This window comes from Ornithodoros turicata, chromosome 8 (assembly GCF_037126465.1).
Source record: "Ornithodoros turicata isolate Travis chromosome 8, ASM3712646v1, whole genome shotgun sequence".
Taxonomy (NCBI): domain Eukaryota; kingdom Metazoa; phylum Arthropoda; class Arachnida; order Ixodida; family Argasidae; genus Ornithodoros; species Ornithodoros turicata.
Window position 1 is genome coordinate 21,056,084 of NC_088208.1, and position 23,573 is coordinate 21,079,656.

At 49.8% G+C, this 23,573-nt stretch overlaps 2 protein-coding genes across 2 annotated transcripts; both read left to right on the top strand.

The window, feature by feature from the left end:
- Window positions 1–3,867: 3,867 nt before the first annotated feature.
- LOC135366659 (uncharacterized) lies at window positions 3,868–13,026 on the top strand. The gene is made up of 2 exons (XM_064599464.1): window positions 3,868–4,043; window positions 4,096–13,026. Exon 2 carries the CDS (start codon window positions 4,128–4,130, stop codon window positions 12,876–12,878), a length of 8,751 nt encoding a protein of 2,916 aa, XP_064455534.1. The 5' UTR covers window positions 3,868–4,043; window positions 4,096–4,127; the 3' UTR covers window positions 12,879–13,026.
- A 3,177-nt stretch (window positions 13,027–16,203) lies between these two features.
- LOC135367549 (uncharacterized) lies at window positions 16,204–22,976 on the top strand. Its single transcript, XM_064600842.1, has 6 exons — window positions 16,204–16,294; window positions 17,537–17,643; window positions 19,819–19,881; window positions 20,938–21,021; window positions 21,102–21,149; window positions 22,861–22,976. The coding sequence occupies exons 1-6, from the start codon at window positions 16,204–16,206 to the stop codon at window positions 22,939–22,941; spliced, it is 474 nt and encodes a 157-aa protein (XP_064456912.1). The 3' UTR covers window positions 22,942–22,976.
- Window positions 22,977–23,573: the final 597 nt, after the last annotated feature.

A 23,573-nucleotide genomic window follows, 5' to 3' on the forward strand; every position in this document is an offset into this window, starting at 1 on the left:
ACGCCTTTGAAGAAAAGTAAAAAAAAAAAAAGAAAGAAAAAGAAACGGAACTTTGTTAAAAGGCAGTTCCATTGGGTGAAAATTCTGGTAAATTCTGGGAAAAGCGGTAGCCATCGATCTCTCTAATACGTGCGTTGCGCATACAGCGATGCGCATACAGCATACAGCGTACAATAAAGCGATGTCACATCTTGGTGTACCTATCGTTTGCTCTGCTTTCGCTGCGGCTGGGCCGTAGCTCAAACTGAAACTTTATTTTAATGTACCCATGAACAGCTATACACTGTGTCCACGCTAAGTGTGAACAGATTTTTTAAAAATATATCAATCACTTTTTCCGAGATGAAATCAATTGCAATATAGCATATGCTGAAGGGCACCCTTTAGGGGGGCATTAACAGACTCCTAAGGCAATGTCTTAATTAACTTTCAATAATTAACTTTTTAATTATAAAAGCTACGAAGTTGCTCCAATGAGATCATCTGATCTCTTCGGTCACCAGATACCAAAACCGTTTTCAGAACAAAAATCCGTTCGGTAGATCATCCGCAAAATATTCGTGAAGGAACGCCATTTTTTTCTTTATTTGGTTTAGCGAGAGAAAGGAGAAATGGACGAACACTAGCAAATACCGTATTTACTCGCATAATTTGCGCACTTTTTTTAGCGAACAATGACGCGAAGGTTGGGGGTGCGGAAACTACGCGAGGCATTAACAAGCCGACTTGAAAAAATCTGCAAAATCTGTTAAAAGATGGTCCTTTATGTGAATAATACAATGCAATCTCGGTGATAGGAATGTCACGGGGTAGCGGAAGACATTCGTATCGTCCGAAATTCGTAAAAAAAAAAGTTTCACCAAAATAAAAATTTAGGCAAGAAAATAGACAGTGACTGTTCATTTTCTCTAACTGTCAGTGAAAGACGTCGGTCGTAAGGATTTTCTCTCTTCGTTTTTGGCCAATGCTGTAAAAATTTGCGATATGATTAAAAAAAGGCCCAGCACGTGCTTTCCACGCCTTTCCTAAAGCGAGCTTCTCCTAAGGCACGCGTGCGTTAGGTGAAGCCAGCTTGCGGAATACTGACGCGTATGTTGCCGCAAGAAGTTTTCCTGATATGTTCCCTCCACGTGTTCTCGCCGTTCTTTCCTAAGCCACAATTAGTTTTATCGAAAAACACGAAAAATAAAAATGCCATAGTCATTTGCAAATTTCTGTTTCATCTTGCCCCACCTTCCCATATTTGTCACGCAACGACGTATTGGATGATGCAATTTTTTTTTGTGTTAGTACTTTTTAATTTCGTTTCATTTTCGTACACATAGAAATGCGGGACCCTACAGGCACAAAAGGGGTGAACCTGTTGCATTTATTTGGGCGGCTACATGCTGCACTTGCCGCAGGGATGGACCGTGGATAATTTCGGAGTCCCGGGGGTTACGTGCGGCCGGAAATCTCCGATCCAGTTGCGAGGGTCCCGGATCGACGGAATGAAAGCTCGGCCTTGAAAATGCTTCCTGTGTAATGTGACCGCTTACCTGCACGTCCTCCACATGTTTCGAACCTCTTGCCGGCGTTTTGCGACGTTAGGGCAGCTATGCAGAAGACCGCATGCCATATCGTTTCCATAATCTTTGGCTGGAGTACGGGCCAACACGGAAAGAGGAAACTATATCTGCGTCGGGTTAGCTTGCCGTCCGGGACAGAAAAGCAATTCTGCCGTCCGAGAGCTCTCGAGCACGCAATGTGTTTGAACAGCTATGCGTGCTATAGCCTCAGACAGCAATAATGCTAGTGGCACCAGCAGTGAGATTCGGATCTCTGAGTGGGAGTCGGATGGTGCGTGTTCGAATCCTATTTCCTGGAGCATTTTCGTCAACTGCCGTTATTCTGTTTCCGTCATTAAACGCAAGGTCACGTGTTATCGGGCGGCCGAAAAGCAGCAAGACGCCGCTTGACTATGGCACAACCCTTCTATTACTCGTCAGTGACAGCTATTGGAAAACAAGGTCACAAAAAGAGAGAGAGAGAGAGAGAGAAAAAGCACATGTATATCACGACAAAGAAATCGAAAGTGAGTGAAGGTGTGTGAAAGGGTTCGCCGTTGTCGGCCTCACAGAGGTGGGCAACGTCATAACTGACGCCCTAGGAGAATGTGCGTTCTGGGCCGACTTCTAAGAGGACTGTGCCGACATATGTCTGAAAGCGTCTGAGGAAGACCGAGGAAAAACCCCAGACAGGCACAGCCGGCACCAACACGGGCTCCCAACCTTGACGTGGCATGGCCAGCACGCTAACTACTAGTAGTGACGCTGAGCCACGCCAGCGAACGAGCCCGCCATCTCTGGCCCGGCGCGGGGGCGTCGTCGCCTAGCAACGGGACGCCAATCTCCCCCTTCTCCGCCGAAGAGCAGCGCGCAGGCGAGCCAGCTCGCAACCGAGGAAAGCGCTTTTGGATGGAGGGGACTCAACATGGATGACGAGTTCTTGGAAGGAGAAACCACGTGACACGATCTGCCCAATCGCGGACACCGAACGGCAGGGAGATGTCTATTACTTGGGTACGGTACAAATAATATTCACACTTTACAATTGCTTTAAATAAACCCTGGTGAATAAACCACGTTTCAATTTGATACTGCAAGCTATTAGAAGGTCCGTAATATCAATCCGTAAGCGTCCTCAGCGTCCTGACGAGAACTGCGCAGGAGAGCTGATCCTATTACTTCAGAAGAACACCGCGTTGCACGGGCTATCTGGCAGTGTCACCGTCGCTTCCAGCTCTATCTTCGAGCCCACCGCTTTAAGGCGGACTCGTGCGATCTAGTTAAGGTTCGCTTCCGGTGAGGGTTGGCTGCACCGTCGCAAAATTGTTTCCTTCGCATTGCTTTCCTCCCTAAACCTTTGCTTTCCTCCCGCGCTCTAAGGAAGAAATTGTAATCGGCGCCAGCGTGTGGCCGAGTGGTTAGCGTGCTGGCGGTGGTGGTGTTGCGGAACGGGACGGCTAGGAACAAGGCGCGTTGGGAGATTTATCAGGGCTAAACTATAGCTAATGGCACGCCCCCGATGCTCGGAGCTCTCTTCTTTCTTTTTTGTTGTCGCAGGTAAATAATAGGGATGTGTCAACCGAATCCGCGAATCCACGAATCCTCGAATCCCAGGCAGGGGGGATTCGAGATTCGCGAATCCGAATCTCAGTGCCCGCAAAACGACGAATCGAATCCGCCAACCACGTTTGTTTGTTTCTTCTTCGAATTGGCGCCTCCGGGGACCGCCGAAAGCCTGATTGTCCGACGTGTTTCATTTGTTTGTTTGTTTACATTGCTCTGGAGTGAAAGAATTCAGACAGGAACTGTTACATTACAAGTTTAAAAGTATCCTGTTTTGGGTATTGATTGTTGCTCAATTTTATGGAAATAACTCGGACACGAGAATTTATGCATTTCTTGTAGTCGACGAACAACATGTTAAATAAATTACGTTTAAGAAGAACTACATGGGTATATTTTTTCCTGAAGCTGAAGCATTATTTAATTTGTTAGGTATCATGTTCTGCTTCAAAACACTTTTCACTAGAGGTGCTTTTTTTTTTCTGGCTTTCTAAGCTCCGTTTAAAGAAAGGATTCGTAAGATTCGTGGATTCGTAGGACCTTCCTTGGATTCGAATCCAGATTGGAAATACGTTGGATTCGTCTTATCTCTAGTAAATAAGCTCTGTTGGTTTGTTGCTCACCCTGGCTGTTTGCGTACTCCCCAACCGGCGTGACAGGCGGGCATAGCCCCCCAGTGTGGCAAATATTCCCACAACTTTCAAAGATCTTTCCAGTCGTAGTTCGGACTTAGCATTAAAGTCACCGTCATCAAGAAAGCCCTCGCGACGAAGACGAAGCAACGCCGTCCCCGGGGCATGCGCACCCGCCATTCCATCGCTCCGCGGACACTGTCGCATGTTCTCCACCTTTCGTAGACTGGTGGATACTTCTGTCCATGTAGCCCGACATAACAGCTGGATGTTCGCGGGCAAGTCGCGAATTTTTACGCAGGTAAGTCGGGATGCTCTTTTGCACCGGACATAACTGACGCCATATATTCCAGGGCTATCTCAAAACAAAAAAAAAGTTATTGGTATGGAGGACGAGGCCCAGACTGCATCATCGGCAGGGTCATCACGCTCATGTGCTTCAGGCAGTGCTCAAGGATCTGATGAGTCTGACGACGGCGAAAGCTCGTCTAGGTGCAACGGGGTACGTGAGGAGGATCCGGAACATGACAGTGAATGCGAAGTTACGCTAGAGCACCATCCGGTACCATCACCTATACACAACTACCCGAAGTCCTCTGCAAATGGTCGATCATCTGGAGATGCAATTCGTATGGAGACGTCGTGTGCCTCGACACCTTCCGCTGAGAGAGGCGCGCAAAACGATGCCACGGAAACACCCACGCTTGAAACTGGAGGTGCGAGCGAAAGTCGAGCTGCAGATAGTGAACAAGCGTCGGCAGTGCATGGATTCTGTGCGGTACCGCGTGATGCAGTGGTTCGTCGTACATCGGTGGCGGAAAGCGAGAGACGGCTAGAAAGATCTGGTGCCGAGGTGGTGCCTGAACCCGGCAAAGACGAATTCGCACAGGACGAAATAGTCCCAGCTTTTAACGGCTTAGAGGAAAATCTCAAATTGGAACTCGAACAGATGGGTGGCGGGGGTGAGCAGATAATATCAGGCAAGACAGTCTGCATTGATGGTATGAAAAGTGGTACTGTAGGAAACGTTGCCGGTAGCTTACACATGTATCCGGTCTACGAGATGTACCCTGCCCGGCCAGGTGCGGAGCTGGATTATGCTGATTCATTCGCAGTTGCTGAAAACAAAATTGCGATGAAAAACAAGAAATGGAACGCGACTGCGACGGAGACAGCTGGGTCGGACGAGTATTCGGTTTACGACGTCCAACGAATATCACGTAGTCCTCGTGGTGCTCGTCTATCAGTCAAGAAACACAGAAGTCCATCATCCAAGCAAAGGCAAACCGATAAAACGAGCCCACAGTTTCTCAACATGGCTAATGACGACATCGATAGCCTTAGGGAAGAGGCTCAACTAGCAAATGAGTCGGACCTAGAAACGGAGTGTTCCCCTCTTGGCTATGATTCTCCTCAACCACGAATAAGGGTCATACGCACATCAGTGGAAGACCTAGACAACTTTGAAACCATCTGCAGCCTCTTGGAATCTCTGTCTGGAGACGTGAAGGGGGACTTTGACCGGTCAAAGATCCAACCTATCGTGCTTGAAGCAAGTTATTTTGAGGAAGGTGAAGATGACGCTGAAAAGTGGTCTCCTGAGAGGAAGAAGCGCTCGAAGAAGGCGAAATCAACTTCGTCGGAAATAGTGCAGATATCGCGTAAAAAGAAAAGGGATTCGTCCAAGAAGACCTCCAGCTCAACCAGTAGGATTGACATAGACGATGAAGGAAGCCAAGAAGTGACGCTGACAGAGGTATCCGAAGGCGATGGGCGCAAAAACAAGAAGGTGCGTTTCTTTAGAAACCTCGTCTATAGGCGGAAGAAAATCCCTTCAGGCGTGGCAGTAGGTGCAGCGAAAGACCGCAAACAGGTCTCCATCGTGAAGAAAGCGGGATGGAGGAAGGGGAAAGAAAAGCCCGTGGCTCGAAGGTCAAAAGGAGACGAATCCAGCGATCTTCTGGAAACAGAAGGAACCATGACCAGTAAAGACGAGGCACGAGAAGCTAGTGATGGAAGCAGACTTAGCAGGGCTAGTAAAGACAGCAGAGCTAGCAGGGACAGTTGGGGAACTAGGACTAGTGTCGGTAGTACTGGAAGCGCAGACAGTAACGGGACGCGGAAGGCGAGTCATGCAGAAGGAGCGAGCCGAGCGACAGGTAAGGCAGATGCTAGAAAGCATGAGCGGAAGGAGGAGGTTATGGATGTGAACGAGGAGGAAAACTCGACATCAAGCGAGAAAGGGCAAGAAATGGAAGGAACACGGAAGGTGTGCGAAAAGAAACAAGGGGGCATCAAGTCATCAAAGGCAAAGAAAAAGGGCGATGGTGAAGAGGAAGGTATTAGGATCAAGCGTAACGGCGGCGGAGGAATTCGCCTGATACTTCCACGTACAGCGTCCTTGAATATTGACAGTACCGGAAGCTGTGAGCGTTCAGAACGGCGGCTCTGTGACAAGTGTTCAGAAGAGGTCGTGGCAAAGAAACGCACGCGGCCTTCAGAGAGATCCAAAGAGGTTGGAGAGAACCAACGACGCGATAGTCCGCCTCGTCGGGGAGACGTTCCATCATACACACACCGACAGTTTTCGTTCGAACGAAGGGCAACAGCGATTCCCCGCGACGCTGGGCGCAGCAGGAAGGAGGCCGACATGATAGAAATGTTCGAGTTGCTTCACGGTCAGCAGCGTCGCGCCCCCAATGATCGGAGAGGAACCGCGGTAAACCGCTCAAGAAGTTCGTCGTACGATCAACGAAAAGGCGAGATTGACCCGCGAGGTTCATCGTACGGTAAAAGAGACGCAGACGAGATCCTTCCACAAGGTACGCGGTACGACCAGCGGGAAAGTTTTGGATTCCGTACAAGAGACACTTCTTATGACCGAAGATATGCACGTGGAACTCGCCCTCAAGACGTGCATCACCGAAGGAATCGGGGCACTACGAGGACGTCCTGCGAACAGGAGGAGCCTGAATCTGGACATGTGACACGGTCACCTGCATCTCGCCGTGGTTTAGGACACCTAAAGGAAGTTGAAATCGAAGTATATAACAAACGAAGGCCGTCACGGGACCGCAAGATGGACGTGAAAGGAGAAAATCAGACTCGCCACGGTCGTAGAGACATTCTCTCGACTGTTCATCCAGCTCCTGCATCACCTCCTCCCTCATTTACGCAACCGCCCGCTCACGCGTACCGGAGGGACCTTGTAGATTTCACTATGAGAACACCTTTGTCACCTCTGCTTTCTGGGGTACCACCTCCCCCCGTGCCACCACCTCCCCCTTTTGCTCCACCACCACCTGACTGGGATTCCAGCAAGGGTGACCTCAGACAACAACCGCGATCACCAAGCAAGCGAAAGAGACAGAAGGGAGTTGACGTTAGCAGGACAATACAAATTTCTCCTCCACGAGACGGGCACCGTAGCCCAGAGGTTTTCTATAGACTGAGGACGAAAGCCAGTTCAGAGGAATACAAGAGACCAGGCGAAATTATATCAAGAACTGCGACGACTTCGAATGACAGCAGGACTGACAAGGATGGAGACTACAGACAATTTAAGAGTTCCAAGGCCCGTTGGTACGCGGCTGAATGGAAGAGCGAGGAAGGCGACGAGTTTAGACCGGAATGGCTTTCGGGTGATTACCAGAATGTCAATGAAAGTGACATAAGACCGAGGTCACCACCAGGTGGTTACGTTGAGGATGGCAGTATGGTTATTAGAACAGAAGGTACTGAAGAGTATGAAAAAGATATTGAAGCAGATGTAGAAGAACAAGAATGGGGTAGAAGAAGACGGGGACAGCGTGATAGAAGCAAAGATTTTAGGTCAAGGAAACCACAGCATCAGCAAGAATGCATATCGGTTAGAGATAGCAACTTCATGTCAAGCCAACGACAACCTCAGCGTGGCAGGTATGAGGCTGACAACGGCGGACGCTACACACCGGATGATCGAAAGAAAGAACGTCAGCAGGGCGACGACGGAGGAAGAAGGGGACCGTCACGAAATTGGAAAGAAGGGACACCAGAACTAAGTGTGGAAACGCGGTATGAACGCAGGAGGGAAGGATTCGGAGATTATTATGTAGAAGGCCATAGCAGCAGCTCTGACGACGGTGGAAGAATGCGACAACCAGGACGCACAACTACGAACACCGAAAACTCATCGAGGAGCAGGTCTCAATCACCCTCTCTATGGTCAACACAGAGAGGACCGCTCAAGCGTCACCCTTCCAGTGAATACGCACCCGCCGACACCAGCGTACTTGACGGGTCTCTTTTCCGTGCTTCGTTGATTAGTTTTAGCGATGGATCCAGAAAACGAGATTTACCTCGTGACTCACGGCGCCGTACCAGAACTAAAGTTCCCGTCGACGAATGGGGAGGCCGGGAAGGCACACGCGAGGAAACTGACAAGTATCGCCGCACAAAGAGGGAGACAGGAGGGACTGGTTGGAGAAGTATAATTTCAACGAGTCAAGAATGGGAGGCGGGAAACCGTGAAGACGTTCGGGACAAACGCAGTCCTTGTCGAAGCTCCTCTATCATTAGCTCGAAGTCTGACATTGAGGGCACTTCGTATACAGGCTGTACATCACGGACGGGCTACACTGCTCAGGCAGGTTACACGACCGCAACGTCCCACGTGGAATCTGCAACGAATATTTCTGGAGCAACGAGTCCTAGAAGTGGATCCCAAAGTCGTATCAGCTCCAACGTGGACGTGCGTCAACGGCGGAAGATTCCAGAAGTGAGCTCAGAAATCAATGTTACTCCCCACAACGCTGCAAGGCAAAAATATTCCGAGTTGGGCCTCACCCGTCGTGCAGATACAGTGGATTCCAACGCGGTGAGGAAACATCCTCCATCCCTGAGGGTAGGACCAGATGCTATTAAGGTGCAAGCTGGACATATTGCCCACCACCGCGGTAGCTCTCGTAGTCCTCCGACTTCTAAACAGAAACCATCTAGTGTCGAACGAAGTCCGGAACCGAGTGTGGAACGCATTAACCTGCAAATATTTCCTGAAGAAGGGTTGACTCCCAAGATTATTCTTGAGCATCAGGACGGCGACGAAAAGCAGACGTTGATAGTGAAGACATCCAGGACGGAGGTAAAAGGTGGTGGGTCGTCCGAAGATGTCACTCACAAAGTGAAAAAAGGCAATGACAAAAGTAAAAGCTTAAAGAATGAAGAGCGAGCACAGCAGAAAGGTTCTGGCAGTTCATGTGCGTCGCAGTACGATGATGCGAAGTCAAAGGTCGGACAGGAATCAATTTTTAAAGCTAGCGTTGCAAGCCCTCGGATAAACGTGTGGCATGTACCCCCTGCAGATATGAAAAAATATCTAGCATCAAGGCGTCCTGCTTTTTCAGATACCAATCAGTCCAGGTCGGGGTCAAGACACTCAGAGTCCAGACGTTCAGGGTCCAGACGTCTCGAAACATCGCACTACAAAAGAATCAAAGAGTTGAGACAGCGTAGGGCTTTAGAAGCGCGGCTCATGGCGGAGGCTTCAACCACGGGTTACGAAACCATCGACACTGGTGGCGCGCATGATCTGATTCAGCCACACGTTGAGATAAGCCATGGGAAAGCCAGCCACTCATTGTCCAATGAGCTAATTAGCCGACGTGAAGAAGCATCGTCAGCTTTACCTGGACAAAGCAAACAGGATCCTCATGCTTCTAGTAGAACGAGATGTTCATCGAAGACAGAGATAAAATGCTTTGCAAATACGGAAGAACAGTTTGGATTGCCTACTGTAGGAACTGACCCATTTCGTCAACCAAACGTACGATCGGGTGCACAGATCCCTCTCGGCATGATGCCATCAATGGGCCCTTATATACCGCATCCAGGAACTGAAGGCTTGCAAGGTATGCCTGTACAGCAAACAATTATAGTACCTGGAAGCGGAGGTCGACCACCGATCTTGACACAGACACTCGGGCAAGGTCAGGTCAGCCCTATCACTCTCGATGGTATGGAGAGCGGGCAGACATTCCTTCTGCAGTCGCAAGGGGGCGGACATACTATCTTAACGCAGGTACACAGTACACGCACGCCAAATACACAGGAGAATGCCAGCCTGCAGACGCAGCAACCAGGATTAGCGAGCAGTCATTCAGCTACAAGAATAACGTCAACACATCGAGGTGGCCTGCCTTCAATGCTTCCGCAGCAAACCGCGTCTCCGCAACCTTTACATCTCTCTCCAAGTCTCACCCGAACTGTCCTCATTCAGCCTGGACCACCAACAGCCGGACCAGAACGATCCAACCACTTTCAACAGGACCCAAGAGAACAAGAAAGAATAACCATGATCAAGAGCAACACGCGATATACTTTTCCTTCGCCGCCAATGTATCCTGCTCACATGGGCCCAAGATTCACTGGTCAATCTATTTTGATTGGGGGCGGTGCGCAACCTGTGCGTCCCGCGCATCACCACCACCACCATCCGTTCGGGCCACCACACTGGCATCAGCCGGCCTTTGCATACAGACGTTCCCACAGCCCTCAAGGAAGGAGGAGTGGCTTCATGGCCGAAGAACGGACGAGGCGATCTCCACGAAATGCGTTCTCGCAACCAGCCATTCAGAGGACTGTAGGTACGCTGTTCACTTCAGATTCGTTCATGACTGCATGCGAAGCTACGCAGGCACCTCTGAACGCGGCATCCGACGGAGAAGCCGTCGTCACGTTGGCCTCCACGTCGGCTCCTGCTGTCGACCTGAGGAAGTCTGTGAGTGCGTCTTGTTCTTACTCTCAGTCTTCCGGATCTGGTAAGAATGCGTACAGTTTCACGATCTCCACTGAATCGCCGTCACGATCAGATGGTGTCGACATCTGGGACAGAAGCAAACAAAGGTCCGTCGACCCAATACTTCCGGAAGTCGCTCGCAACAGTAGAACACCCCCCAAAGGTCTCAGAAGGTTTACTAACAAGGGTCAGAGTGCAGTTTACTTCCTCCTGTGTATAGTCGCCATAGCGGGTATTGCGGGTGCCATAAGTTTGTACCGCAAGAGGAGATGGACACACGAGGAAGAGGAAGAGATATTTGAAGGAGGCGATAGCGCCAAAATGTTTGGCCCGTGGCAGAGGTTTGACGATGCGCGAAATCCCTCTCCAAATAGTACTGGCTCATGCGTGAGTCTACACTGTAGCTTGGAAGCTCTAGCTTTGACACAGTCTGTAAATCGCTCCGTAAATCCCTGCGACGATTTCTATGGTCATGCGTGTTCGTCTCAGTGGAAAGCGAAAGGATCGTACGCGTCTTTCGATGGTTTGGTGAAGAACGAAATTCAGAGGGCGGTGGTAAACTTCTTCAAGGAGAACACTTCAGGCAACGGTGATATCGCGACTTCGCGGCAATTCTGGCAGGGCTGCATCAACGTGGACGAGATAGTTCACTTGGGAAACGCGCCTTTCTTGATCATTCTCAACATGACTGGGCTCCGAGGATGGCCGCATGCAGCCTATGACTATCAACCTGACGTCGCTGAGGTGTGGAGGAAAGCCGGTAAAATCCTGAGACTCATGTCCTTATCTCCTCTCTTGGACGTGAGAGTAATACCATCGCTGCGTCGTAACAAGGGGGAAATAATCTTAAGCCGGGGGAAACACATTCCTGCCGTCCAGCGTGATTCTCGGAAATACGTTGGTAGAGACGCCCTTGCGGGTGACGTTGCGAAAGCGTTTAAGGTGGTCCACCCGACGGGGTCCTACTTCGATCAGGTGTCTTCGGAAGTATCAGACTTCATCCTTAAGTTGTCAAACTTGAGCGACGGCGAAGCAGAAAGACGAGACGGCCTCACGACGGTCGTTAAGCCATTTATCACCAATGCCTTCGGGGACGAAGACATCTCGCCTCCCAACGGGAGCTTGCACACGACGCAGGCTTCCAAATTTGTCGATGATTTGGTTCGACTAGTTCAAGCCACGCCTTCAAGAATAATCCTGAACTATCTCGGCTTCAGTGTGGTTCGTCACGCGTTCCTCTTCTCCCCGAGCAGCGCCAAGGAGGTCCTTTCCCTGGGCAAGAAGACTTCCGCAGCTGTGACGCGTGAATCCGAATGCGTTCGCGCACTTCTCGACGATGCTCTTCCTAAGGAAATCGCGGAACGTGTAGTCTATGCTGCGGTACAGAAAAACGTTGACCTTCCTGCACTGAGGGTGCTGGCCTCTGACCTAAAGAAGAGCGCCGTTAATCGGATCTCAAAGTTGCACTGGATGGATCCGGGCACCCGAGCCCAGGTTGCTCGACAATTACGAGAAATTAACGTACGTTTTTTCTTCGAGAACGACACAGGGTCTGACAGCCTGACGCAAGGGCCTCCATCTGGGCGCCTTCCAGATGTTGTGCCTGGACAAACATTGCTATCGTACCAACACCTACGGTCTCATCGCTTCAAATCCTCCGTTGTGACTTCCATATCAGCAGGTGCCAGCGACTTGAGCGGCAGTTTTGCTCACGAGGACTGCACGTACTATTCCGACCAGAAAGTTCTCCTATTACCATTGTCTACACTGAACGTTCGGGATTATCCGACTCCCTTTTCGTTGCTGTTTCAAGTTCCTCGCTTTGGGATCAAGCTTCTACGGTGCCTCGTCCGTGCTCTCCATTGCGGGAACATTGATAATCGACCACGAACGCGGTTGTCTGTCAGAGTGTCTTCGGCTCTGTCCGCACGGCGCAACTACGAGAGAATAAGGTCATGCATCAATAAGCAGTACCTAAAGATTAGGGACCCCGTTGAAAATAAATTAGCTAATCGAGAAGACCTCCTCACAGCGCTGAACGTTGTCGACAACGCTGTCGTGGGTCCCGGTAAGGACGTCTACGAAGCGTACGCGTCGACCCTAAGGCATTCCGGTTCAGTACGAGGTTCTGAGGCTCTGGAGGGCCTGACGTGGGCGCAGCTGTTCTACGTGTCGTACGCCCAGGGCATGTGCGAAGTTCTCGACCACGATTACAACTTTAGAAGGGCTAAGCAGCATCACGAGAGTCCGAACTGGGAGAGGGTGAACGTACCACTTGGAAACGACGAGCAGTTTCTTAAGGTGTTCAAGTGCGGTGGAAGCAGTGCCATGAATCAGGAACCGCGCTGCCGAATCTGGGACTAGCGAGCTGCAGCGTTCGTTGACCAAATTGCTACCAAAATAAATATTGATATAGCGCGTACGGCGATCTGTTCACAGTAACAACCGTTTCTCTGGCCACACATTCATATGACAAAATAAATGTGACGAATAAACGTCTTGAAGATCTCGACGAGCGCTGTTGATCCGTATTCCAATGTCGTGCAGTACAAGATTTGTTAGTCATCTTCTATGGACTGCATATTGTGAACGCTGAGCACGCATACCGGATTCTTTTACTTGGGAATCGTTTTCCTTGCGCCGCCATCGAGATTGATATCTCGTGTGGAATTTTCAGTCACACTACTGCAGTCTACGCCACAAGTGCTTGCCGGAGTGTCCGGCGTAGTCTTCCCCTATCGCGGCCCGCGTTGCGCGTTGATAACCAGCGTTCGCCATAGTTCGCTACGCCAGACTTCCTGATCGAACCGGGGTCATAGTCTGACGCGATTCGGCGCAGCGCAACGAAAACACTTCCGGAGATGTAGTGAATTCCGGATTTCGTAGTGGGAAAGTAGTCGTATCTGGCAACTGTACCCGCGTATTGGAATCCGACTATAAAGACAACCCGTGTTCCCATCGTAAGTTTGTACTACTGTAATACGGTTGGTATCCCCCAAAATGAACATTGAATTGAAGAAGAAAGTCGCACGTCTTCCCAGATGTTCTTTTTCTTTTGTTTGTCTCTCTAATCTATCCGTAGTTCATTATATAGGCACGGATGTTCAGCTTCGATCAAAGGCTCACTGGGCGACGCCATGTTTGGAAATGCGAGTCCATCGCAGCCCACGCCGTGCACAGCTCGTTTGCCACTGCCAGATGTAGAACATTGCTCTACTCCCAAGACGGCGGCTGACGTGACGCGCGTTGCCGCCACGCCACGCCGCGCTTCGCCGGGTGTCGTCGAACTATGAACTCACCGACGGTGGCAGACGATGCGCGCTGCGCGTCGTTACGCCCCGCCCCGCCGGACTCTAAATCAAATCTTTACGATACACCAGCGGAAATACACTTGCAACACACTTGCATACTTCCAATTGCTCTGCAATCCATACTTGCTAATATAGTCGCAACACGCGAGCTTTTCCCGGTGCCGCGAGCGGATAATCCCGGTGCCGGCTGTGCTGTCTGGGGTTTTTCCTGGGTTTTCCTCAGACGCTTTCAGACATATGTCGGCACAGTTCCCTTAGAAGTCGGCCCAGGACGCACATATTCCCAGGGCGTGAGTCGTGACGTTGCCCACATACGTGAGGCCGACAACGGCAAGCCCTATCACCACCACCACCACCACCACCAACACGCGAGCTATGGTCTATGGCAGGACTGGACTGTCAAGAGTGGACGTATTCAGGTGCGCAGGAGTCCGGAGCGGTCCGCCATGAAAGCGCAGGTGAAGCACAGGAAATGTTAGCGATAGAGAGCGATGTAGTATGGTAGACGTCAATGTGTAAGCGCAAGAGGATGTACAACCAGAGGGGATGGTTGAGTTTGAGAATGACGAGCGTGTGCTTGAGGAGCCGGATGCTACTGGAGATAGAATGTGGGCTGTGGGCACTGATGATTGCCAGGCAAGGCCAAGGAGGCGCAAATCGTTTAACCAATACCAGAGAGAGCATGTCGCACTGCGTACTCCATGCGAAGAGGCAGAAAATGGGCCCCGTGGGATTTGAGACGATGGAAATTGATGTTCTGAGGCTGGAGCACAGAAGGAAGGACAGTACAACACACAAGCCTCAAGTGGCTAAGAATAATGAAAAAAAAAGGAAGTCACTGGAAAGTGTAAGGTGTAAGGCAGTGTAAAAGTAATCCAGAAGATGTGGGTTCGAGTCCTACAGCTGGCTAACCTTTTCAGTGACTTCTTTCTTTCGATTTGAGACGAGCACGGTTTATTGCTTCGAGAGACCGATATTGATGGTAAGAGAACCGAGGCATTTGATTCTGGCAAGAACGTGTAGAAAAGCGCTTGGTCGGTGAGCACTAGACATGCCTGGAGGTGCATGGCCACTTCTCGTAAAGGAGGATGATGTTGCAGATCACGAGCGCTTTCCGATGGGCTATGATGACAACGGATATCAGACAACCCTTGCTGTACCCTATACCAATGCGTTCGTGGACTATAGACACCACATCCCTGCCATACTTTTACAGATGTCCTCCAGATACGGTGCTGCCGAAAAAAAAAGAAAGAAAAAGAAAGAAAGGCAGCGTGGTGTGTGTGTGTGTGTGTGGGGGGGGGGGGCTTTCGAAACCATTTATTCTATAGCTCGGTACGACTGGTGGATGACTTATACGTGCCGAACGTGGGCGATGAATTTATTTCAGCTTATTTTTAACTGGCCAATAATGTTTCTGTTAAGTCTGGTTTAGAGTCCGACGTAGTCTTCGCTCGTCGCCTCCCGCGTTTCGCGGCGACAGCTAGCGTTCGCTAGGTCACGCTTCCTCATCCTACCGGGATCATACTCTGACGCGATTCGGCGCAGCGCAACGAAACCACTACCGGATATTTTCGCATTTCGGCAGTGGGAAAGCAGTCACATCCTGCGTCTGTACCCGCGTGCTGGAATCCGAATAAAGACAATCCGTGTTCCCCATCGTTGGTAGTGTTATGTTTTTACTATAGTAATACGGTTGGTACCCCCAAACATGGACATTGAATTGAAGAAGAAAGCCACACGTCTTCCCAGCCGTTCTCCTTCTTTTTTCTTGTCTCTATAGTCCACCCGTCTATTATATAGGCACGGATGTTCCTTAACAGGTCCGATCAAAAGCTCAGTGGGCGACGCCAGGTTGGGAAATGCGAGTCCACCGGAGCCCACGCCGTGCTCAGCTCGCTGGCCACCGCCAGATGTAGAGCGTCGCTCTACTCCCCTGGCGGCGGCTGACGTAGTCGCGCGTTGCCGACGCGCCGCGCTTCGACGAATGTCGTCGAACTGTGAACTCACCGGCGACGGCTCGCGCTACGCGTCGTCACGCCCCGCTCCGTCGGACTCTAAACCAGTCTTTATAGCACGTGGTGGTCGTCATTCCTTCGATATTCCCCGTGATTACGGGGATCCCTTGGATATTCCTCGCGAAGATTTCCCCGTGATTAGTCACGAGGTTCTGCGGGAAGACTATCAAGATCTGATGCACTATCGCGTTTCCTTTAGGGTGTGCTCCAGCTTAAAAAAATATCGACGAGTCTCGCTATGTGCGAGTTAAAGGCTAACTAGGCAACGTCAGCCGTTTGCATAGCTGTCCAAACAGCCATGCCGGCAGATAACCTGCCTGTTTCCTGTCTCCCAGTTGGCCTATATTCCAGTCAGAGATCATGGAAAAAATATGGCGTGCGGTAGTGTGCGTTGCTGTCTTGACGCAGCAGATTGTAGCCGTCAGGTTCGATGTCTGTGGAAGGCCAGCAGGTAAGCATCAAAACGAAGCGCCCGTGAAGTCGGATTGCATAGTTTTATTTCAAATGCCGTGCTCTGATTTGACAGAGTTTCAACACGGGGCTTTCAACGAGCAGTATTGGTAACTCTTAGTCATAGTATTCGTCCCGACTTTAATGTGAAGCTGCATGTGCTTCAAAAAAGTTGCGGAGGTGTCACATAGCGTAGCACATTTTATGCACCTTACTCCCACGAAAACAATCAATCCATAAATAACGATGAGAAATGGCGAATTCCACTAGTCGATTTGGAGCGCTTTCTCTCTCCCTGTCGGAGAATGCGTCTTTGCTGAACCGTACAGATCCTAACTCGCTCCACCATGGAACACTCGTTCTTGCCCTGCCGAGAAACATCGGGTTCATCCGGGACTCCAGCAGCAGGGTTCCGGAGTTAAACGAAAATCGGAACCGAAAACCGATGAAAACCGCTATTTTGCGCGAACCGGAACGGAACGAGAACCGTAAAAAAAGTTTATGCTCTCCAGGGAAACCGAAAAACATTGTTTTCGGTTGTCGGTTCAAGCGGGAAATTGAAATCAAGAGCACATACCGCAAGAGCTCAAGTGCGCAATGCATAGCATCCATCAGTGTTTAGGTAGGGATCTCTAAAAATCATTCTCTCGCATCAAAGGTCCCATATCCTTCTACGGAAATACTCGACGACTTGGATCCAATGCTGGCTGAACTTGGATCCTATTGGATCCAAAACTGGTTGAGAAGTTGATACGTTACACACTTGGTGGCGCTAGGGCATGTTCAGTGACCATTGGTTTCAATTATCATTAAACCGATGGTCACTGAACATGCGCGTAGCGCCACCTAGTCTGTAACGTGTCACCTATCATGGAGTATTGGATCCAGTGCTCGTTGAGAAGTTGATACGTTGCACGCTTGGTGGCGCTAGCGCATGTTCAGTGACCATAGGTTTAAATGACCATTGAAGCAAATGGTCATTGAACATGCACTAGCGCAAAGCGTGTAACGTATCAACTTCTTACAGAGCATTGGGTCCAATACTCCCTGACAGGTGACACATTACGTGCTTGGTGACGTGTTCAATGGCCATTGGCTTCAATGATCATTGAAGACTGCCCGTGTGACAGGGTACAACAGGGGTATGAAACACGCAGTTCACCCGATGTCTCGTACAAAGCCACACAAGTAATACAAGAGCTCTCATCACTGTCATTGCTAACATGTATCTCTGTCTTTACAGGCGTGGTTATGGCATCAAGAAGTGCTGCGCTCATGTCTAAGTTAATGGCAATGTGTGGCAAGACGTTAATCGTGAAGTATTCTGCCAGTAATGAGGCTTTAGCACGGGTAATACCCTTTTACGAATAATACTTATCTCGTTTGAAACAGGATACATGTCCTAGTGCTTCCAACGGGCAAATAGCAGCTCAACGTGCGTTGAAGAAACGTGACATTGAAGGAGAGGCCTGTCATTGCAGGAGACCAATGACAGGCCTGTTCACATCGCTGCGCCTCTTGAGAAGGGGGAAGAGGAACAACGCAAATTGCGGTTTCGCTGGCGCATAAAGCCGCGTCCCCACTTGCCGGAGAAGAAAAGCGGTCACCCGCCGCCGTGCGGAAAGGAGGTCGCGGAGCAGGCTACACTCTCCCTTTCCTCACCCGCGCACTCCTTATGAATCGTGAAAGCGCGGGACGCCTGTGTCCTCATTGGCTACACGCAGCCCGCGCCCGCGATCTGTCGTGCAGAGCGCGACTGGCTCCGCGGGAGAGAGATCTGCCCTCGCGGCTAGGCCAAGAAGGACGACCTTCACTCCGCCGCGGGCGCCCGCGCGGCAGCTCTCCCGCAAGTGGCAACGAGGCTTAAATCACGGACGACGCGACGGTGTTCCTTTTGTGCTTGTGTCAAAGTAACAGTCTCTTTCATTCTGCCCGAGGAGGAACTGTTCCGCTTTAGCGCCCTTTTAAGCAGGGAAGGATAACGGACGTATTTTCGTTTCCGTTTCTGTTTCCGGTAATGGAGGACCGTGGTAGGCGTTTCCGTTTCTGTTATCGTTCCCATGTCCAATTTCGGTAATATACCGTTTCTGTTTCCGTTACCATTACCGTTACCCTTCCCTGCTTTTAAGCAAAGCAAGAGTACCCCGAAGAAAAAGAAGAAATGCTGTGGTGGTGGTGGTGGTGATAGGGCTTGCCGTTGTTGGCCTCACGTATGTGGGCAACGTCACGACTCACGCCCTGGGGGAATGTGCGTCCTGGGCCGACTTCTAAGGGAACTGTCCCGACATATGTCTGAAAGGGTCTGAGGAAAACCCAGGAAAAACCCCAGACAGCACAGCCGGCACCGGGATTCGAACCCGAAGAAATGCAGTAGATGTGCGTTAGCATTATCGTAGCGTATCCGCCACCTTAAACCTATAGAGGCACGGTTCGAGAGTTTTAGAGCTGCTTCGCCTAGGATTCCAGTTACCAATCCAATCCAGTCTAATCCAATGTCGAGTCCTCAGACAGAGACTCGTCGACGGGGTGCTTTGTGCTCCAGCATTCCTGTTCGCGCTCGGGAACAACTTGCCGGGTTGAATAGGTCTAGATGTACCAGGGATGCCATCAGGGCAATCTCCTTTCTAGGTGTCCGGTGTGGAACTGTCGTTGCTGCTGTCCTTTTTTGTACTCCGCTTGTGGCCTTCGGACATCGCCGTAAGCCTGCGTGTTGGCGACCATTTGTAAGATGCCCGCGTATCACGGTTGCCGTTGTTTCAGCATGGTGTCTTCGAACGGAGAGTAGCGTCTTCCGCGTAGTTTGAAAGAGGATAACCCAGGGGGAAGGGGGATATATTTATTAGAACGAAGAAAAAAATGACGAAAGGTCAACCAAACGGTATGTCGGCTTGCTATTCCGCAGAAAAACAAAAACAAAAATAAATAAAAGAATTAGGAAAGAAAGGATAAACTAAAAGAAAGATGAGATAGATTAAAGACAAAAGATTTTTTAAAAAAGGTGAGGGTAATGTGTATCAGGGTGAGGGGTGGAGGGCGGGGCACTGACGAATGAGATGAGAAGGCTTTTGAGTTCACTGGGTAAGAAACGGAGGGAATGGGAATGCGTGGTGAAACTAGCTATAAAGAAGCGCGAAGATATCGAATAAAGTGGGGTTTGAGTCAACAACAACAACAACATAGATGAATGGATGATGATGATGTGGGTTTGAGTCAAGTTATCAGTCATTATATTGATATTACGCTGACTAGGATTCTACTTGTCCCCCTCAATTTCACCTACAATTTTGTGTCTGCGTGAGAAAATGGAGCAGTACGCGATGGAGGAGTATCATATTACTCGTCGAAGGAGGCGGAAAATGCGGCAAAATTTGCATGGGAACAGATAGACAAACGAGCTCCATCTAGCGACACACGACACATAGATCCTCCAAGAGGCTAAGGGACAAAGTCCACAAGTAATCAGGAGGCTCCAGGTTGAACCCCTGGCGCTGGAACTCATTGGCTTTAATTTGCATCCTTCTGCAGGGCATCGACATTTATTGTCTAGCCGCCAGGCTGTGCTACTCGTATCATGGGAACGGAACACTGGTAAGCTTGTTGGTTTGTTGGTCATGCTTCGCTTAGTTGGGGAAGACAATGGTTGCAGTGGTGCACGGAGCATCCCACTGAAGGCCACTGAGGGATGCTCGCGTGTCATGTTGTCCGTGGTGGGTAATTCTCTTGGACGTCTCGAACCCCAGAGCAAGAGGGACTGCACACCCCTCCCTCTCCTGTACAGCCATCGTCTTTCCCCCTCTCTCTTTCAACCCTCCCTTTCCCCCTCCCTTGGTGCACGAAGCCGCCAACTCAGGAGCAGGCTAACCGCACATTCCCCCAAACGTCCGATCCCCCCTCGCTGCGTTGGGCGGGCCTGGCTTCGCTCGGCTTTGTTTGGATGCGTGTTATTGCCTGCTTATTGCCTGCATGGGAGATGTGCAAGTTTACTTGGTAAGGATCGTGCGTCCCGGGCCGGCTTCACACGGAAATGTGCCAACATTTGCCCAGCTTCCCAGGAAAACCCAAGCTAGATACTCGGACAGCACCAGCTCGAGCAACACCATCTCCTCTGCAACGTGTAACGGATATCTTAGCAGATTAACTGAGCGAGTCCCGGAAGAGTAAGGGTGGCCACAGCTGGTGCCGGGATTCAAGCCCGGCCCACTCCTAATCTCCCAAGCGAGACGGGGAGGTGGCTACGTAGAGCAGCCACAGAACAGAACCATGGCAGGCTCTAGCCGCGAATGACCATCATGTGAATTGCAAGTCCTCGAAGCACTGTTTGTGTACTGACTGTCGGCGCGGTAACGGCAATGACTAATATCTGTGAGCATTACTGGAGGTAAAAAATGCTAGACATGGAAGGCCGCACAGCTACTTAGTATCTGAATGACAGGACTATAACAGGCACTTCTGCTGAGGATGCAACGGAAGACTCAGCTGCATTAACTGTAAAAAATAAATAAAGAATAAATTAAATTAAAAAAAAAATCAACAATGCAGCTGTCATAGCATTGTTCTTGAGTCGCATGTTGTCCTCGAAGGCAGGTCGAACGATGCATAAACTTTCTGAGCTTCGAGTTGACTTTTATTCATGTTTGCACGCAGCACCCAGGACCGGAACGAACGTTTGCAAGCAGAATCCGGAATTGCATTGTGAAGTCTGTGACCGTGGGAGTAAGGTGGCATCAGGTAGGCATGTGAAAAATCAGATACAAAAACGTGCTTGCTGCAAAAGATTAACTTCGATTCTTCGATTTTCTTTTCCAAAGCACCTGCTGCCGAATAAATCGGTGGAATCACTCGTGCAGGAGTTCAACGTGAGTATGTGGGCATCACTTTGATCGTTATTGTTGCGATGTCATATTGCTGGGGTTACTGTGTTGTATTCACACGAGCGACATTCCCCGGAATACTACGGCGGAAGATGCGAAAAACGTCATAGCTTTGTGCTGTCACGTGATAGCGAGCGCTCAACGTCGTGTCTTCACGTACACCCCTAACCGTGGGGAATATCCTGCGACACAGCCACAAGATTATTCCGTAGCAGACGACAGGAAAAGACGCTGACGGTGTCGTCTGCTAGGTGTCGTCTGCTAAGTGCACAGTTCGCCACTCCCAATATTCCGGCACCGTGTAAATGCTCAACATTCCACCAGGACAGAACTTCGGCTCCGTGACCAGTGTTTTCGCTTTTTCTTCCACTAGGAACATCAGTGAGGATGTCGCTGTAGGTTAGCGCCTAATGTTTACTCTCTGTCCTCAAAATGGCTGTTGTGTAAACATTTCTTCTCGCGCAATGAAGGATGCTGTTACCTTCACATCTACATTAAAGGAACAGGATTCATTCGTTGCGGTCATACATGATTCATGAAACATGAACCGCAATCTACGCTTTCGTTTTCCCTCTCCTTTTGAAGAAGCCGCCAGGTGCCTCGGGCTGTTCCTTTCAAACAATCGCCAGCGATGATTGGATGAATTGGATGAAGGAGACCAATGAGAGCGCGCTCCACATTGTTTGCCTTATTGAGAAGGGGAAGGACAGAGAAAGCCTAAATTGCAAATTCTTTCGCTCAGAAACCACGAACGAACTCCTGTTCCTTCTGTGTTGGTGTCAAGGTAACGTCAACTTTGCCGTTTAATGCTCCGTTAACAACAACAACAATAATGTTGTTTTATTAATGCTAAAGAACGGCCCCCAGGGACCTTAGTGTTGGCGCACACAGCATCAGACACATCGTCAATACAGACTGCAACATGCAACAAACAGCCAGCAATATCACGTGAAGAGAAAACAAAAGACACGACATAAACTTTGGCTGAATAAATTTTGTCCGAAGTTTTTTCATTTGTGTTGATATAGCACGTGGTATAATGTCCAGCACCTCGTGTTTTGCGCCACCGACGGCGTGTCAGCAGCTGCTAAAACATCACCAAATTGCTGGTGTCCTCTTCCGGTTTCGAACCCGCAACCTTGGGACCAGCAGGCGGACACATTTCTAACTGATATACCGACGCGGGTACCTGAAAAGCAGGGTCACACTATGCGTGTCAGCATGTGATATGTACCACGCCGCCCTCATTTAAGAGTACTAAAGCAGTAGCGGATGCAATCTCAGAAAATTTATCTATTCGATAGCCTGAATCCTCAGTACTCTTACGTCACAATTTTTGTTCCGATTGCGCAAATAGCTTTTTAGAAAATTAAAATTGAAAATTACGGGCAGCGCTGTGTCGAAGTCGCCACCAACTGCGCATTGCTCGTCAAGTACGGCGGAAAAACTATATTCCATGCGCATAACCCTGTGTCTAAAACAAAAGAAGTCGGCTATGTGTCGGCTACGTAGCTGCCAGGAGCAGCCAGTCAATCGGGAACATAGATCGATTTAATTGGTTGACCTTCTGTATTTCTTCCGTTTGCACACTGCCGTTTACGCAATTGTGCGTACGCTGTCAGTGCCGGTATTATATTATATTTGAAAGGTGCACTACCTTGTTGCGTATAACACATCATTAAACATTCCTTTCCAGAAATGTGTACCTGACCGCATGATCCCAAAGAACGTCAAGCTCCTCACTTCTGCGATGCGCTACGCCCGTACATTACTATGAAGATGCGAAACTACAATTAAAAAAAAAAAGAGAGAGAGAAAAGAACGTTATTTCATATGCAGAACTTCTGCGATGCTGCTGACCAAATATCTTGTATGTAGAATGTGTTCCATGAGTATGTGTTCGCCGATGCTATCGACAGAAGCCAAAGACCGAATTCGGAAGGAAATATGGGAAGTGCGCACGAGGTAAGCTCTCAGCAGACGTGCATCCTGCCGGTACAGGAGAGGGAAAGCAAGGACGAACGGGAGTGGAAATCGAGGAAGCAGGTGGAGAGGGAAGTCAGAGCGAGGAGGGAGGGACACCTGCGTCTTGTGAGAGGGCGCTGCCTTTGCGTGGTGTGAGGGAGAGAGGCCACTAAGGGGGCGTTCACGTACTTGTATCGAAGAACTTCACTCTATAGTCGAGAGAGTAAAATGCCTTTGTGGGCAAAAATGCCGCGGCAGGGCTTTCATGACGTATCATTCCCGCAACCCTCTCCCAACAAGCAAACAGCTTATATGTTTGGTGTCGTTTAAGATCTTGTTGCTTATAAATAGTTCGCAATATGGTACACACGTGATATGTCGCTCTAAAGAAAATTCAATTTGTTGTCAAAATTGCGCTAAAGTCGGTCAAGGCGACGCCTGGTA

Excerpts from the sequence above, each read along its gene's own strand:
- LOC135366659 (XM_064599464.1), top strand. The coding sequence starts at position 4,128 with ATGGAGGACGAGGCCCAGACTGCATCATCGGCAGGGTCATCACGCTCA.
- LOC135367549 (XM_064600842.1), top strand. The coding sequence starts at position 16,204 with ATGGAAAAAATATGGCGTGCGGTAGTGTGCGTTGCTGTCTTGACGCAG. Across the intron at positions 19,882-20,937 it reads ATCATGGGAACGGAACACTG|CACCCAGGACCGGAACGAAC; the intron begins GTAAGCTTGTTG and ends GTTTGCACGCAG. Across the intron at positions 21,022-21,101 it reads TGGGAGTAAGGTGGCATCAG|CACCTGCTGCCGAATAAATC; the intron begins GTAGGCATGTGA and ends TCTTTTCCAAAG.